This window comes from Hyposmocoma kahamanoa, unplaced genomic scaffold (genome assembly GCF_003589595.1).
Source record: "Hyposmocoma kahamanoa isolate Upper Pololo Valley unplaced genomic scaffold, ASM358959v1 100021, whole genome shotgun sequence".
Lineage (NCBI taxonomy): Eukaryota > Metazoa > Arthropoda > Insecta > Lepidoptera > Cosmopterigidae > Hyposmocoma > Hyposmocoma kahamanoa.
In genome coordinates this window covers 793,832-812,772 of record NW_020653200.1, presented here as the reverse complement: position 1 = coordinate 812,772, position 18,941 = coordinate 793,832, and the positions used below count along the sequence as shown (strand labels likewise).

Sequence of the window (18,941 nt, the reverse complement as noted above, 5' to 3'; positions counted from 1 at the left end):
TTATTTTGTTTTAGAAAACAAAGTTCTTGTTGAAAGACCCGATATTATAGTTACAATAGTTTGCACCTTTGCAAAATTTAGGAATAATTAAGATTTTTATACATAACTTAAGATGAATGCTGACACGGATTTATTTTTTTGAGATTAAAGTGTGTAGTTAATATAAATAAATGAAATTGATTCCTGAAATTTGCATTTCAAGTCGTTAACATAAACAAACAGTTATTACAACAAAAAACAGGCCCACAAAATAAGGATGGCGTCTTGCTAGGATCTCCGTTAGTTAAACAAAATTATTTTACGACTAATCAAGGCAAAACTTTACTGATAGCACCTTGAAGATACGTTTCATATAAATGTGCACATGACATCAGGTCATAAATGTCGTCATGGTCGCATTTATTTATATATTTTTTACCTTAGAGAGCCAAATTAGAAAATATTTTTGAATGACCTTTGCCTACTGTATAGTAAGTATACGAACCTCTTCTTCTCCACAATCTGGGCGCTGTTCAGCAACAATGCAGATGCGCTCATCGCGTAGGACACGCACTGAGAAAACGGCAATGCGGCCGCGGTAGATGAACTTCATGGGCTCTACGGCCAGCACCGTCGCGATTATATCATCCATGTTGTGCTTGCGGCCCGTCACCGTCATCAGGCCGTCGCGTGATCCGCATACAAACACCAATCCTAACACAATCGTAATCATTAGTCCAGTGTGCCGCGCAAGGCCACAGCCCCCTCTGCACCCCCCCTCTACGCCACTGCAACAGTCCACACTATTATTGATACAAAGATGGAACACAATATAGTATAATTCCTTCGATCTGACTGCCTTTTTTTTTAAAGAAATAAAAATAAGGTAAACGAAGTAGCAGGGGTCAACATTTATCTTCAGAAATTTATAACAAAAATAGAATGATTGTCGTTTTTCTAGTTCTACATAAACAATAAAAAGAAATTGTGAATAGGTATGCAGTCATTGTTAGTTTGTATGGGTGTTGTTTTGCTTATAGTTCATAAAGAGTCTACTATAGTTGTTATAACCTTCGTAGTTCACTCATTTCGTCTATTATATGGTAATATGTCCTTTTCATTAGTCAAGTATAGATGATTAAACGCTAAGGGCAACTAAATTACACTTCTGAAATTACTAACTTGGTCATTACAAAGTATGCAGTTTAGGCTTGCACAAATACTCAAACTCGAACATCAAACTCAAATTATTAACATTTTTTTCATTTGTTTCATAAAGTACCGCTTTTGCGCTGATTAATGCTATCAAGCATTAATCGTACTGCAAAAAATTGCCCTTCCAGCGATGACTAAATAACCAACTAACCGCCAGGTCCTAGGAATCCAAGCAGACCACTCCTGACGTAGAACTCCTCCCCGATCGGCTCCCCGTCGGCGTCAAGCGGACGCACTTCGAACACGTTCTTGGTCAAACCGGCCAAGCCGTAGTACCCGGTGCCGGTGGCTCCGGACAACACACAAATTTCTCCCACTTCGTCTGTCTTGCAGAGAAACGCTGGGCCCTCCATCTTCACTACCACTATTACACCTGTTGGGCAAGCGTGTTAGATATGAGGTACAGTGTTTCAAATAACCTCTAACATTATTTTGAACACTTTTTTGTAGGCCACATAATTGCTAATGTACGGACAACGGCACATCAGACTACACATTTTTGTTTGAAAATCGCCTCCAGTGCAACGGAACAAGATACGTCAATATGTAGCTTGATGTGCTGGCGTGTACAATACAAATATTTACATAGTTTCGGCAAAACATAAAATATGGAATCATTTGTTATAAATTAATGTACATGACCATGGCATTTGACCTTGGTGGCCTAACGATTTACATTGTAGGCGCTGATTGCAAGTTCGATACCCGGTAGAACCAATTTGGGAAATGAACTTTTCTAAATTGGTTCTGGTCTGGGTGTTCTGGGAAGTGCACCAGAGTGAATTCCGTTGCTCTGGTACTCAGAGTACAGGTAATTCCATAGTTTGAGACCGGTCAACTGGTGTGGTTGTCCGCCAAATTATTACATTATTATCTTCGATCAAATATATTGGTAGATACAATGTGTAGCCGCTCCAAAAGTGGCATCGTCGTGGGAAAGCAAAAATGCCTTCATTCGCTCTCATTCCCTTGGTAACCGCGCGCGAATCACGAATCACGAGGTTGAAGTGCGCAGTTAAAAATTGCAAAAACTACTCTACAATTATAGAAAAAAGATGGAGAATCGTACTTACAGCAGTTATATCATCTTCTTAAATTCCTTTTGTATTTAGGGCATTTTAATTGTATTTTTTAATCTTTTTTGTTATTTATCATCGTGAGCCATATACGCATCTATTTTACTCTCGCGGGCGCCGTTCATAAGCGAAACGAAACGGCACTTATGATGTGACGTGAGCGCAACATTAAGTGTCAAAATGATATAACTCACATTATACTGTATTCGTGTTTCACAATACCCTTTTTTTAGACATCTTGTTTCATTTCAGGAAGTCATTAAATTTGATTACCCTTTCCATCATTCAAGACATAAGGTGATGTGTAGAAATTTGCACAGATGTTTTACGACGCTGTGACTAATATTTTAAGACTAAATGGCCAAAACTGTAGCCAGGAAGCTTGGCATCCATTCCAAGGTGAGGCGTTAACGCACATCGTGAAAATTGCTTCAGCTCACAAGTCCGGTCGCATATGGAGTACCACCACCTACTACTACACCTACTGCTGCCACCTATAGGATGGTTCGGCTACATACCGACTGTTTACCTTAGATTCAATCGACAAATATGCAAAGAGGCTTATAGGTAATTCAAAATTAGTAGAGACGAAGTTGCAAAGCCTTGAGCCCGCCGTAAAGTTGCCTGCTTACCGGTATCCTACAGGATATAACACGGAGAGTGCGATGGAATTACACGATTTAACCGCCTTCGCCTTTTCATCGCCGGGGGATTAGACTGGGTTCCATCTCTGGGGGGCAATTCTCGATCTCCGTCCGACATCCGTCCAAAACAATTACTGTCAAATAAGTAATATTCGACAAAATTAAAAGACAAGTATCTAGTATGAAGCTTCATTCGCATCACGCGTCTTTTCATTTGGTCAAGTATTGCTTATTTGGCAGTAATTGTTTCGGACGGATGTCGGACGGAGATCGAGAGTAGACCCCCTGTTGTAGATTTTCCGAAGATTCGCACGTAGCGTTACGCTTCCACATTTATATGGGGAACGGCTATGGTGTGAAATTTCCTGCCTACACTTATTCCCCGAACGTTATAACTTGGGCCTTTTGAAGGCGAGACTCAATAGGTTTTATTTAGGTGTGCATGCTCCATCGTCGACCTCATCGTCACTTTCCACCAGGTGAGATAAAGGTCAAATGCGCACTTATATATCATAATATAAAAAATCTTATATCACAGTGAATTATATCACTACTTGCGAAATAACTAAAGAGGTATACACCTATACATCGAGGACATATCTATCCACCTATATAAGTAAACTTGACGCTAGGACGACATTCGTGTTTGATTATGTATGGAGTTGTGCATCTATCAATATATTTGATCGAAGATTATTTATTCATTATTATTTGTAAAAAAAACATTGGTCATAGGAATTCCAATTTTATTTTTAGTGATATAATTGTTTTCTCAGTATAGTGGTGAAAATATCCAATTGTAATGATAAAAATGAGTTGGTGCATTGAAATCGATTTGTGTGTTAATGTTTTATTTTCATAATACTTACACGATGGCATGACTTGTCCGCAATCTTGTAGCGTGAGTGAAGTAAGAGAGTTCTCGGCGTCAACGCGTACCACGCCGTAGGACAGGCCGGACATAGAGAGTACGCCGCGTCCGGCCGAGGCGCCACCGCGCCCAGCGCGACGTACGCACACAGTTAGCGACTCACTGCTGCATGCGCATGGGCAGATCGCATCGCCGCGGACTCCTAGAACAATTAATAGACATAGCCACTTTATTAATGTGCCATCGAGACGATAAGAAAAAGAATGACATATGGTGCCGAAACATGGACGCTTACCAAGTAAAGAGTGCATCGAATACGAGGTGCACAAAAGACATGCTCAGTATCACACTCATCGATAAAATTCGAAACACGGAAATTCGACGTCGGACGAAAGTGCAAGACGTTGGGGACCGTGTTATGCCTATAACACGGTCCTTACTTAGGGCCTCCTAAGTGGAGTTGGGCAGAAGATCTGGTTAAACGTGGTGATGGCCGCTGGAGTAAGGCTTTGACGGAGTGGTCACCAAGGACAGGCCAAAGAAGTCCGGGTCGCGTATATGGCTTTCCGTTTACAGTACGTCCCCCAAGGAGAGACGAGGTAGGTACGCTTTTCTAAGGGGCTAAACAATTGAAATACCGTACCCAGTATGTCCCCTCAAAGCGACGAATTAGATACGCCTTTCCATCTACCGTATAATATTAAGCCATTAAAACCCATATTTAGTACGTCCACTAGGGGATGAATTTAATTTTTTGTTATTATTATTATTTTCATCTCATTGTTATTATTATTTTCATTTCCTTATTATTATTATTATTAGTTTGTTTGCGATTTGTGTGTGTGATCGATCACGTAGAGCTGCCATGGCCGGGTCGGGCAGAAAATCAGGGTTGAAATCATTGCAAACTGATTTCGACACATTCCTGGGCTCGTGTCCGTCATACAAACATTATTCTTTCTATTTTGATTATTATTTTTTATTTTAAATAATAATTATTTTTGTATATTGTATTTATTATTGTATAAAAAAATATTTTTTTCTCATTTCTGTACATTATTATTTTTTGTTATGTGTGTGAAAATAAATGGTTTAAACTTGGACCAGAGACGCCCAGGACCGGAAAGTTTGGCAGGAGTGAAAGGAGGCCTATACCCAGCAATGGGTCATACAAGGCTGAAAATGATGATGATGAGGCACCTTATCACCATAAGCTATCGTTGTGGGAAGAGAGAGCATGCACACACTGACACATCTTTCGTTAATCCGTTTAGTACCATGGCAGCCCTAACTAAATATGCATAGAATCAGATGTTCCAAGGACACAAACTTCTTTTGGAATTGCATCGGAAAAAATCTTATAATAAAAGAAAAGAAAGGAGCTGCCCTGACTACGGAATTAACGTGCGTACCTAAACAAAAATTGAACGAACTAATGGCGGATTTCTTTAATGTCGTACCATAAATCTACCGATAAGTCATAACTGATGTAAGTGACTCTCTAATACTTCCATTTAATTTTGGAAATAAATTAAAGTAGTATATATTATCAATAATAATATTACTATCATACATTTATTTGCTTAAAACATGGTATAACAGGAGATGTAACAAGAGACAGTGTTAGTATAAACATGTTTCGCATATAATAAATAGCATGCAAATGTCTGGTTATATAATGTCAATTGACTACTATTGGCCGAGGGCCTTTGATTTGTGCAGAAAAATCGACACTTCTCCGAAGTGAGACAAGTGGTCACGAGCGATTGCGAGTTGGGACAAGCCACGTCAAACGAGCTCTATACACGTTAGCGCTTGCCTTCACTCGGTCAGCTAGGCGAGTGACACCGAACGATGGCAAGGCAAGGCAAATAGGCTGTCTATACCTTGGTATTAGACTTCAGCCGGCAACATTAGACCAACATGGTCTTTGTATTGCCGACTTTATAAAATAAGAATTTTTTGTAGTTAGAGTTGTCAGTGGGAAAAAATCGGAAACGAGTGGATAATTTTGTTTTCAGGAACTAAGAATGCCTAGTAAATAAGTATTTTTTAATCTAAATTAAATATAAAATTATTTACCAATAAACCTAATGATGGAATTGCATTATCATGTAATCTAGTTACATTCAAAGTTATGTTATAATTTGACTCTTCAAAATGAAGCGTATAAATGAAGATGGTCTTCGATTCAATATTTATACTCGGCACTATTATACGGCGGTATGATTTCCAACCATTCTTTTTTCTTTTTTGATTTGTAGGTAAATTTGGAATAGTAAAAATAATAATAAAAAGAAATAAAAAACCTCGTAGTGAATTATTTTAATAACAGAACATCGATAATATGTACGCTTCTAAGAACAACATTATCTCAAAATAATCGTTACAACAATCATCAAAATATACAAACAAACAGGCAATCTGAAGAAACCAAAGCAAAATTTGGCATGGTTTATGAACAAACTACTTAAATATATTTAATTACATGAGCTATTTGGGCCTTTGTGTGATTTATGGACAGAAAAATAACATGTGCCTGTACAATGTTACATTCAAATGCCGCATCCCGTAATACTGCAGCGACGAATTTTTATTAAAACTTAATTGTTCTCACTGTCAATATTTTTGTCCATTTTATTACAATACATGCGAATAATTCAATAAATTACTTGGAAAAACATTTGTTTTGGCATTTGATGTACTTCCCTTTGACAACCGTATCATGTACCTCATGTACTGCGAAACGGACACGGTTGGCATTTAAGATGACGTTACGTATTTTCGATTCCCGTGTTTGACACAGACCAATGTAATGCTATCTCTTTTGGCTTAAGACGGCACGCAATAGTTTAACAAAGACAATAACATGTTTATGTTTTCAACGTCGAAATGCATCATAAACATATAACGTCCGATTTATATATGTCAACATAACATGTCCTTTAGTTTCCATACTCTAAGGAAAAACTGTATTTATTTGTAATTAAGTTTATCTTTTACTATACAAAGCATAATTTTGTGTGATGGAGTTCTGAGACGATGAACTTATGTTTTAAGCATTTTTGACCTCAACTTGTTACAATATTACACCAATTTAAAACTGACTTCTACACTAACTAATACCATAACCATGAAGTACACATATTCAAGTATTTGTCATGTAAATTATACAATTTGAAACCTAATCAATACATATACAACGACAAGAGAAAGTCAACTCCGCCATTGATAATAAAGTTCAATCAATTTGACAAACCTTTGCTTTGGAATACGGAGAGGAATTGGTCGCAAGAGGAGAGCGACCAGGGATTGGCGCCGTCGGCGACAAGCAGCATACGCAGCGAGCTCAGGTTGATCTCCTTATGATCTCGCGTTGCCAGTAGCCCCCAGTGCAGGTCGCGGGACTTCACGATTGCCACCGATGCTCTGGTAACCAAGTCAATGGATTTTAGTAGTGACTAATAAATAACATACAATGTAAACTAACTAGTTATTTTTGGACCTTTAAAATGTTGCGCTATTATCTACTTTTGACTAGAGTTTATTTATTTACTTTTAGGACACAACAACAAGACATGAATTAAACATTACAAAATAGAAACGGTAATACAGTTATACAAAATTTTGTCTATATTGAAAGGTCGTCACGGCATGCAAATGTGGACACGACAAAATAATAAACAAGCTGATCCTATGAAATAAAAAAAATAGATATCTTAAACTAAACTTTAACTTACCAGGGCGACTTTTAGCTTACTAACGCACTTTCGTGAAACGCGCGATTGCATCGCTGCACTTGCGATTAATAGGCGATTGCATCGACGCAAACGCGCGACTGCGTCGGTGCAATCGCCTATAAATCCCAAGTGTAGCGATCGCAGTCGTGCGCTAGCAACGCGTTTGCATCGCTGCTATAAGTCGCCGTGTGTAACGGCTCTAAGATCAGGTCAAATAATTTGGCGGAAGGTAGACTGATTTGTAAGTTGTACAATATGAATGAATAAATAATATTCATTGTAACACTACTTTTGACTATTTGTGTTGTGAAAGGATTAAATAGGTTCTTTAAAATTCTCGTTGAAATTGTTGGTCACTAGAAGGCTGGCAGTTTTTTTTTTCGCCAAAGAGGTAAATTTAGTTATGTAAAGGGAAAACATTGTCAGGTTGCTGGATGTGAAGCTCCAGTTTGTAGCTTATTATTTATAGCGTTTCGACCATAGTCTGGTAAACTGGCCGACCGAATACAATTTGGGGACTTTACACGTTTCTCCGAGCTTGTGAACCTTTTTTCGATATACAGGATTCGTCAAGATATCAGCGTAAGCTATTGCTACTTAACATTCACAAATGTACGTAAATTAGAAATTGAAGATCTATTGTGCACGCCGCACCAGGTGTTCCGATTTTTTTTATCTAATAGGTACTTGGTTACAAAATCAAAGAAGCGATCGGAGTAGACAGAGCGCGCGAGTAACACTCCGCCTTTAATCCTGTAAACGTGTTCATGGTGATGACATCTAGCGGAACTTATAATAACTTCGAGAAAGTTAGTGTAGCTTACCATCAGGCGCCTGACTTGTTCGTCCCGTCACTTGATATTATAAAAAAAAACTTCGAGAAAGTGGCTTCTACTACTGGGCGTTTAGTGTTTTTATGTTTTACGTTAATTATAGCCACATATTCTTCGAGTATATCACCAGAAATAGAAACAAAATAAGGGCCATCAATCCCTAGCAACTCATCAGGTAAATGAGCCTTATATAACTTTTAAATGCCAACTCTCGTTTGCGCTGACATCACAAATTAGAAAGCTGAAATTCTGTATTTATTGTAATAAAGATAATATATCTAACCATGTTGCTGTTCCATTCGGTGGTGTGGGGAAGACAGGAAAACATTTAATTACAAAACAAACGGAATCAAATTTCATTGGTTATTAAATATGTAATTCTTCAATTTTCCTCCATTATAGCAAAGCTTAAGTTAAACTGGTCGATTTGAAGTTAAACAATTCATGACACCCGTCAATTGTTTCGAATTCGGACGGGCCAATCGGAGCGCAGTTGTCACAGTAATGATATGGCAGAATAGTTTTCAGACAAATTAAATGACATTTCGTCTCTATTTCTGGTTATATACTCGATGTTATAAGCAGGAAACAAAAGAGAAGAAGAAAAAATAAATTAATAAATTCAGGTGTTACTTTGCGGAAGTCCATGTTAATAAAAATAGAAGTAAATTAATTTCATAATGGAAGTAAAATAATGAGTAGAAAAAAGAAGATGGTAAGAGGCTGACCACAGCGACACATACAACCTCTACCAAGTACAGTAATATCATTATAATAGAATATAATACATTTCCACAAACGCGACTCACCTGTACTTGGTGATCATGTGCATCCAAGAGGCCGGGCTTACTTTCATCAGAGCGTACGGGATGAAGATCACATGCATCCCATTAAGAACGCTGACGAGAACCGCGTGCCACAAGCCCGTCTCGCGTTTGAAGTCCAGCACGCAGACCATGTGCTCTCCCTCCGTGTAGTTGCAAGCTACTGATAGCATGCGGCAATGGGCCAGCATAGATTGCCTACAAATAAACGTCATCATTATATACTGTAACTATAGCTTATGTGCGCTTTTAGGGATAACGAATGCTAATTAAAAGGTTTGTTTTTCAAGGTCAGTTTCAAAGTTCAATTCACAGAATATTTGACACTATAATTCAACTTTTTATATATTATATATTTCTCTTTTTTCTTTATTTATTATAGTTAAATGGGACCAATAAGTATTGAGGGTACCCTCTTTCCAACAAAAAAGAAACATCAAAACCGGTTGACAAATTAAAAAAAGAGCTATCGCGTAACATACTTACAAACAAAAATACATTCGAATTGAGAACCTCCTCCTATTTGCCTTAAAATTATTTTTGTTTATGTTTATGATATAGGTTACAATATACTTAATTAGTAGTGATAAGGTAAAAAAAATATTTACAATTTAGGGAGTCCCCACAAATATCAACGCAGAATCAGCTTGAGCTGGTCAAAGAGTTTTATGTCCTTGCAATAAAGGCGAAAAATATATGGCTCATTTCGCTTCCTCTCAGACCGACGCACAGTCTTTTTCGCTCTTATTACACGTCCACAAAGGTTTTTCTTAATTCATGCCCACGACCACAAATGTGGTGATTTTCTTATTAATACTGGCCGAAAAGTAGGAGAGTGAATCTTCTCGCGTTTACATTTTCCAAAGTTTGAAACCCATTAAATGTTTGTTTCATTTAACTTAACGTTACATTGGTTGGGTCGAGTGGAGTGTACGCGCGAAGCCTTAGAATGTAGCAGAGTTTGATTTCTAACTTGCCCACTTGAGAAAACACAATGAATAAAGAAAAGTCTGTAAATATAAATTAAATTGCTCGCTTTCAAGTTTGTGCTTCGTTCCTTCAAGGGTAATGAATGCATAGAACTATACCATGGCGGACAAAAATATACACCCAATGCAATGTTCTTATTTCTTATAATCACCTGGTCACAATAACGCCCATAGCAGATCCGTCAGCAGCGGAGGTGTGTTCAATGTGCGCGTGGCTGTCCTCGGCGGGACGAGGTGGGGGTATCCAGTCGCGCGGGGGGCGGGGCAGTTTCTCAGTGGACACCCATTGCAAACATGGCCAGCCGCGGAATGATACCACATCTCCCGATGATGTTTTTGGGAGTCCTGAAATATAGATTAAGAAAAAAGTCAAACACTTGAAACTCATTCAACGGTTTGCAATTAAAAAAAGAAATTACTTGTACAAATTATTTGTTACGATTTTTCTGTTTAAAAATATTACCGATAAACTTCTTTTCTCTTTGAGTATGTTATCGACATATCGGTGCAAAATTTACAGAAATGTGTCCACGAACTAAATTGAAAACTGCTTCACGTCTGTTATCTGACTGCTACAGAAATTCGAAGCCAAGAAACGCTGTTAAGTTCGAAGTATTACGAAACATTTTTATTTATTTAGCGCCGCTTAGAAATATAACATCGTAGCATATTCTAAAGAAATATAACTTCGTTTGCTTGGTAATCGAAAAAGTCTCAAGACACCGGACAAAATAAGGAAATATACAATTGAAGGAAAAGTACGTTTCAAATGCCATTTGTAATTTTATATACCATTTAAATTAATTGTTAGTCTTTAAGGACAGTGAACTTTGAATATCAAAACTTTTTTTTTTAGGTAGCCCCTTATACCCACTAAATCTCTGCGGTTAACCCCACCGCCAAAAAGAGGGGCCTCAGAATCCGGTTAGTTTAACTTCAAATTTGATTCTTCTAGTCTTACTGTTCGTAGAAGATCCAATTTCATATTCCTGGTCATAGTCAGATCTTTAAGATATATTTTAATGAGTCAAAATGATTTTTTACTAAAATTCATATAGCAAAAATGCACGTTTTAATAAAATGTGTTAATTTTAGTGAAGCATTACATATAATAGAACGATATTTCAAGTGTTATTTTCGCATAAATGCCAAAATAAAATGCAATTTCGAGATAGTCCGAAATTATCCGAAACGTCTTAAAACAGTTATGTGTCCAATTTATTTCTTTTTTAATAGTAGAAATAATTGTAAGCAATTAATCGCCGAATTTCACCGAGTCCATTCAATTTCACAAAAATATTGATATTTTGATTTTGATAGAGATGTTATACAAATGATACTAGCTCAACTGATGATTTTGGCTCATCTTTCGATGAAAGTTAATACAAATTTAAACTAGGAGTCTTTTTTTGGTTTGCTTCAGAATTTGGCTATTTAACTACAGGATATCAACAAGGGCGTTGATAATGTAACTACACTATAACAACAAATACAGGCTGTCATAGTGATCATTAAAAGTGAAATACTTATTATTTATATTAAATAAATGTTAAATGTTCTATCTGGAACTGAAAGCCAATAATCCAAAAAATACATCTCAACGACAACAGACTCATACAACATCAAATCAATTTCTCGTGAGAATCATTTAATATGGTTAAAGCATGTTTAGTTCACATCCCTATTTATGTTGCGATGACAAGTGTAAAAAGGTGCCTCTATTTTGTGACGACTACAGCGGAGTAAATTCACAAAAAAGAAATTAATGATATTAAAACATTGTGGTGCTCAATAAAGCCAATATTACAATCACTGTGTATTTTACACAAAATACTTATTTTAAATTGATCAAAAGGACGTCATAAAAAATATTGCTGTTTTGCATTTGGAGCTTTCGCACTGTATTTAATTCGCATAGCAATTCCATCCGTCAGTCTTTAAACGGCATAATTGATATCCTCGTACATTTCCAGCGCTGGCTTTTAGTCGTATCATAATATTGTGCAAATTGAAATGTTCATAATCAATTGCTTTAAACATATGAAAGTAACATGATATAATTACGCCTCCGTTTTGATTGTATACACACATACAAACGTAGAATTTGGTTAATTCCCATATTGATATCGCGTTGCTTCGCCATTAAACACGGTCGCTAAAGTGTTGTATTCGTAACTTTGTTACAATTGACTTCACACGCTACAAACTTACGCATAATTAGAAAGATGTAAGTAATACACGAATTCGCAAAAATTGCAAATGTACTAATAGATCATGTTCTCACCTTTGAGGCAAGCGTCTGAGGTCAACGCATATTGGATGCCGCAGGAGCCAAGCAAGAAACCGACTTGTTGCAATCCCGCGTCTCGGCGAGTCAGCGGAACCTCAATGGGAACCGGCACCACACCAGCTTGCAGGCACCCGTAGAACGCGCACATAAAGTTGATGGGGTCGTTGTTAGGATACACCAGGGCCACGCGGTCCCCTGGCTTGATAGAACTGTCACCAGTCAGTGGACCCCCGCTGTTGTTCTTCGAGGTGAAAGTCTTGTTGAGGAGAGCATGAGCGATTTTGAAAGATCGACTTAACAGCTTGCCTGAAACGTCAAACTGTGTTAGTATAGCAGGTGATCGAGGAGTAAAAAGTGACCGGAAAGTATTTGATAAAATTAACGAATTAATATTACCGTAAGTGAGAGAATTGCTAAGCTTCCCATTCGGATCGAGCACAGTTGCAACGTTGGCCTTGAAAGAAGCAGTTCCGTATCTCTGCAGAGCTCCCTCGAGGTTCCTCGGCAGGCCGGCAGGGACCACGAGTTGCTCACCAACTGCCGGAGTCATGGTACCTCCTTCGGGTTTAGGCGCATTTGGATCTTTCGGGTTAGCAGCAATCTCGAGTTCGATGTCATCGTCTTCGTAGAATTCAGGCAAGGGCCGACGCTTCGGGCGCTTCAGGGTGTTCAGCAATTGTTGGATTTTAGCTGAGACCTAAATACAGAAACCGCATTCAAACAACTGTTGCACTACACAACTTTTTTGTAGGAAATGGTAACCTCAACACGCCTTAGGAACTGCTCTTCTGGTGTTGAATTTCCGTTTTGTACCTGGTGACTGATGAGTTAAATGTGAATTAATAATTTGTATGTTTTTGCCAATTACACTTTGTGTTAGACGTTTGTCGATTGTTGCAGTGTTTATAAATTAATGTTACAAATTCGGGCGATCTATTCTGGTCGCACAAGCGTAGACACACCTAATGTAAGATGCATTCTGATTTAAAGAAATGAAATGAATCGCACAAACGTGTCAATTACTTTTTCGTGGTTACAATTACCTTCATTAATAATCTATAATTTTATTATATTGCGTCTCTGACGCTAACGTAAATAAGAAGTCGCAATTATGTACAGCCAGCAGCACCATACCTTTTCTAGTTGTTCTACTGCTAAAATAGGTTATTAGTACATAGTGCTCGTGGTTCGTACCTTGAGCTGAGGTTGTGGCCTCACCTTCCAGCGGCCGGTACCGGTGCCGGTGTCCTCAGTCGGCGCGTAGCACTGCACGCGGTCCGCGATCTGGGCGCCCCCACGACGTGCGCCTGCGCTGGTGTGGGTCACATCTGGCTGAATGTCTGTTTGAACAAATAAAACATTACAGAAATTTGTCGATATTAAAAAAAAACAATCTTAATGTTAGCCGGGACAATATTGGCCGGATATGTCTCGTTCGGCGTGAACGCGCCTTGGACGTTTACTTCAGTAAATGTAGACGCCTAAGCGTTCACCAGTCTGGTCCCGGCTATTCTGACCACAAAGGTATACTCACAAGCCGGAAAATTAGTAGAGATATCGTTTATATCGATCTGGGTATGGTCGCGGGGAACGACGTACTTGGCGTGTTTTTCGCGTGGTTGTGGGTGGGGGTGGGGGTGTTGGTATTGGTGTGGTAGAGGCAGAGGGTGTGGATGAGATCGTGAATGTGGCGCGTTTACGCGGCGAGCGGGTGGAGAGTTCAATTCCGGCGGAGGTGGAAGGTCTGCGTCCCCAGCGCAAGAATCGTCGTCTGAGCTGGAAGCTGTCGACAAATAAACGCCATATTAAACTCAAGCGGGCTTTAACCACCTTCACCTTTAGTCAGTTATATGAAATCGATTTACGAACTTACAGCAGTCGTGACGTTCGCGATCTGGGCTCTTCGACATCATCGACGTCCGCTTGGATGGCATTGGCATCGAAGGCTTCGGGCGATTCTGCATCTCGGCGAGTGCTTGCTGCACTGCTTCTTGCCGAACTTCTGTGATACACAATGCCACTGTTACATATGGGTCTTACTTGCAGTTTACACTATGCAACCTATGCAACTTTTCCGACTTCCATCATGTTTTTAAGAAAGTTATACGCAATTTGCCTTTTACATACAGAGTCTAAATAACACCGAAAGTCGGATCTAGAGGTAATGAGTTGCTTAGCGTAAACGCCAAATTGACAAAAAACCTGGTTGTATAGTTAAACTTTCACGCATCTGCATCAATATGATTTTGGTGCTAAAACGAGGGAATATAAAACCCAATCGGCAAAAATTCATTGAGACTATAATTTGAATCTGAAAAAAAATTTAGAAAAATTCAAATATTCGCAAATACTCAAATGTTTAACTGAAACAACTTTCAGTTGTACAGGAATGAAGTTCAAATTCTATTACAGGTATTTCATTCATCAAACGAATAACGCTCGTAGGCAATAGTACTAAAGAGAGTATATTGTACAGATATTGATCTTTTCTATTGAGTCGTTCGCTTGCAGAGTCCTTAAATATTATCATGCATATCAGTAAAAGAGCTCGACTCAGTGAATCTACTCTCGTTCTCGTTTGGCATTGCATTCGAAACAAAGAATGAAAAATTTGCATTATTTGGCCACATCGAAATACATGATCAAGTATGAAGCTTTATTCCCATCACACGTTTTTTAATTTTGTTGAGATCTATTTGATAATAATTGTTTCGGATGTATGTCCGACGAGAACGGGAGTACACCACCAGCCACGAATCTCCAAATATAAAGATTTTGGCATTTAGACTGTACTCGTATAGTAAGTACATTTTAAGAAACATGCATTCGTAAACCACATTTACTAATTTATCACCAATCTTCCAACAGTCATCATAGCCAATGTTTTTGTACTTGCACATATATATATAATAACTTAACTAATCAATTATAGCCAAAAAAAAGTGAACAAACATGCACCGAGTATCACGTTAAATATAACATGCAGTGAAAATATTAGCATTACAATCCGCGGATGAATGCCAGGATATAATAAATAGAACACAAACCCACAGAGTTGGCATAAAAATAACTGCAAGGGTTTCATAAGCGTATTCCGAATAAATTTTTTAATTTGCGTGTATTATTTAATCACTCGTATAGTATAAGGTCTACTTGTTGTTCTAACCACATTCTAACCTTAGTTTATAAGAAAAAAATAGCATTAATAACACAACTGATTTAAAAAAATTACGTTTATACTTTAGGTTTTTGAAATATTATATTTTACTGCAATAGAATCAGTCCATCAAGCCAAACCTTCAACAATTTCCTCATTCGCTGATTTTAAAGAATGTAAATAGAATACTTTCCTATTATTATTATTATTTATTTGTTGAGCATTGGCTATAGGGCCATCAGCTAAAACAAGCAACAAGCAATCAAGAAACTCAAAAGGTAATAATAATTAAACAAAAAATTTATTCGTGAAAAAACTAAAACTACAAAAACCCACCATTTTCTAAATTGTAGAATACTTTATTTTTTAAACATTTTCTTTTCAGGTAATAGGATCCTGTCGAAAAACAAAAAAAAAACAAACGTTTTTGTCAATTAAATGTAAGGTAATTTGACATAGAAATGTACCAACAGCTTTCAACGCCAATAAGTACCATCAGTTTGCAACCATATTAAACTAACAACTTGAGTGGCATTAATTTCATTTTACGCAAAAGACGCGATACGACCGACGTCGAGTTGCGGATACCAGCCTGTTAAACCATAATAATTGTAATGAAATGACATTGGTGACAACATGCCGAACTGAAGCATGTGGTAAGTTATGCTAGTTGAAATATGATCCTCTTGTATAACAATGTAAATTGAACATGATCTTTGAAAACCAACGAACAATTTCAAACGAGAGCGTAGTTATGCGACTGACGCCTACTATCAAAATCTACGAACTGATATGAACCACAGTACTTACCTACTATACGAATAGTTCCATGGAATGATAATTAAAACTAAACAACGTACGTCTATAATAAACATGTCACACATTTTGGAGATAAAAAAAAGTGTGAGTATAAAATAGTAATATTTCCTTTTCAAACATTGACTTACAACTATATGGACGTCGGGTCCGCGCTAAAAAGTGTCCGCACTTGTAAGGCGCTAAAATCGTATACAGAGCGCGACACTCCGCTTTAGTCTTCATTTGTTCTACTGACAGCGCGATACCGCGATGACATTACAATTTAAATTTCGAATAGGTTGACTTGGGACATTTTTTTCGTGGTTTTTGTATTAGACCCGTCGTCCATTTATTTGTAAGTCAATGTTTTCAAAATTAAGAATTAGGCATAAAGTTTCAACTGCATCAATCTTTATTGAAAAAAAAAAATCTAAATTAAACATAGTTAATTTTTTTAGATTTTGAGGCAAGTAGAAACAGGTCAAAATTCAAAAATTTTAACAGTTAGTTCAAACTTTAATAAAGTGAAGTTTACGAAATATACACGAACGCAAAATCAAAGTCTGACATATCTGTATTAGTAATAAAATAAGAACATTCGTTATGAAATTACCGTCGCCTTTTTTTTGTTATGAAATTAGACCTAAAATAAAAAAGTAAAATAACCGGCAAGTCTTTTGAAAAAACGCTGCAATGTTTTGGGGATGTTACTAGTGTTCAGCAAAGTGTGTGTGTGTGTGTGTGTGTGTGTGTGTGTGTTAGTGTGCGTGCGTGTGTGCGTGGGTGTGTAGGGGTAATTCTCTTATAATTTAACAAAGTAACCCAGTATGCCAGATTGTAACTATTTCTTGTAATCCATAAAGTAGTAACACACGCAAGTACAAACTAATTGTACGGACTATTGTAGTATTTTTATCACGTATCTGGTTTAAAAATGAACAGTGATTGATGTTACCACATTTAACCCTAGAGTCTAATCTTATTTGTGTATGCGTAGTGCAAATGTTTAACAAACATCAGTAATATAAAATAGCAATATATGCCTATGTATATGTCGTAACACTATTGTACTATGTTCGTCATTTGTGTGGGGTTAGTACGTGGAAATAGTGTCAAATTAATAGCGGCTCGTCGGATGCTATTCATGTCAGTTATAATGAAGTGGTTCGGGCCAAGCCATAGGCGGCCCACGAATTTAAAATCTTCCTAGAAAGCTATATCGATACCTCATACACTACGCTAACTTAATTTTTGGACCTATTCTGTTTTTATTTTGTTTCTTTATTCTTTTTTCACAAAATTCGTTTTTTTGTTTCTTTTTTCAAATTTTGTTTTTGTTTCTTAATTTTTTTTTCACAGAATTCGGGGAGCAAACTGTTAGTAAATAAATATGGCTGTTTACAAACATAACAGAAAATTAATATAATCTCTTACAACAATAAAGAGTACTAAAAAAAACCGACCTCAAAGTACGTGGAATTACATCTATTTGGCAAGTTTTATTGAAATTGGTTACCGGAAAGTGGCAAACCCGGATTCAATCCCTAGTTCGCCACTTTACGGGACTTGACACAGGAGATAATAAAAATCGGTTCTCGCTACCCAAAGTATATTGAGAGATAAAAACGCCGTGAATTGGAGAATAGCAAAATCAACCATTAAAATAATTGCTCCTTATAATAAAATTTAGGCGCTATTTATAAAAATTAATCTTCATGCGTGAATAGCCACCCTTAGCGGTGAATGACTTTCTTCAAAATTAAATGGGACCACTATGGAGGTACCCTCTTTTCAACAAAAAAAGAATCATGAAAATCGGTTCACGAATACCGGAGTTATCGCGTAACATACATACAAAAAAAAACATATTGTCGAAATGAGAACCTCCTCCATTTCTTAAATCGGTTAAAAAATAAAGTTGGCGTCGTGTTCATTGGAGGTATCGATATAATAGGTTTAAACAAAGTAACTTTAAATAAAAAAGAACTTTCTTTTAAAACCTTATATTATTTATGGTCATTTAAAAATTACACTTTAGCTCGCATTTTAAGAAAAGGCGTGAAAGTTTTAGGTTATGCACGAAAAACGCTCAGAAATGGTGAATCGTAAAGGCGTCACATTTCATCATGATAATGCCTAATTGCAATAGTTTTTAACACGTCAAAAACTATTGCAATTAGGCTAAGATGTGTTACTCATCCACTGTATCCGCTCGTCATAGCCCCCTTCAGAGTTTCACTTGTTTTAGTATTTACAAAACTCTTTGAATGGACACGATTTTCTTCTTTGAAGAGACCATTAGAGAACACGTATTCTTACGAAGCGACCATTAAACGATACGCATTTATAAGCAAGGACAGGAATCGTTATGAAAGGGGAATTTGAAAATTACCCAAAACATGGCAAAAGATTTTATAGATCAATATCGATCATAATTGATTAAAGCTTAATATATTTTTTTTTCTAATTTGGTACTAGACTGACTTCTTGACCAACCCAAATATTGTGAACAACCAAGGGAAGGA

At 37.2% G+C, this 18,941-nt stretch overlaps 1 protein-coding gene across 7 annotated transcripts in view; it reads right to left on the bottom strand.

Moving 5' to 3' along the window:
• LOC113226016 (disco-interacting protein 2) overlaps positions 1-18,941 on the bottom strand; it is a 160,946-nt gene that overhangs the window by 5,166 nt on the left and 136,839 nt on the right. For 5 of the 7 annotated variants that reach the window (XM_026458553.1, XM_026458772.1, XM_026458626.1 and 2 more), the window contains 11 exons: positions 14,335-14,463; positions 13,996-14,244; positions 13,656-13,801; positions 12,858-13,158; positions 12,456-12,767; positions 10,324-10,516; positions 9,168-9,380; positions 7,045-7,214; positions 3,784-3,987; positions 1,346-1,567; positions 485-693 (listed from right to left, as the gene is read on the bottom strand). In XM_026458553.1, coding sequence (XP_026314338.1) covers positions 485-693; positions 1,346-1,567; positions 3,784-3,987; positions 7,045-7,214; positions 9,168-9,380; positions 10,324-10,516; positions 12,456-12,767; positions 12,858-13,158; positions 13,656-13,801; positions 13,996-14,244; positions 14,335-14,463 — 2,348 coding nt within the window. The remainder of the gene's footprint in view (positions 1-484; positions 694-1,345; positions 1,568-3,783; positions 3,988-7,044; positions 7,215-9,167; positions 9,381-10,323; positions 10,517-12,455; positions 12,768-12,857; positions 13,159-13,655; positions 13,802-13,995; positions 14,245-14,334; positions 14,464-18,941) is intronic. The other 2 variants (XM_026458690.1, XM_026458983.1) reach the window with 1 other exon arrangement.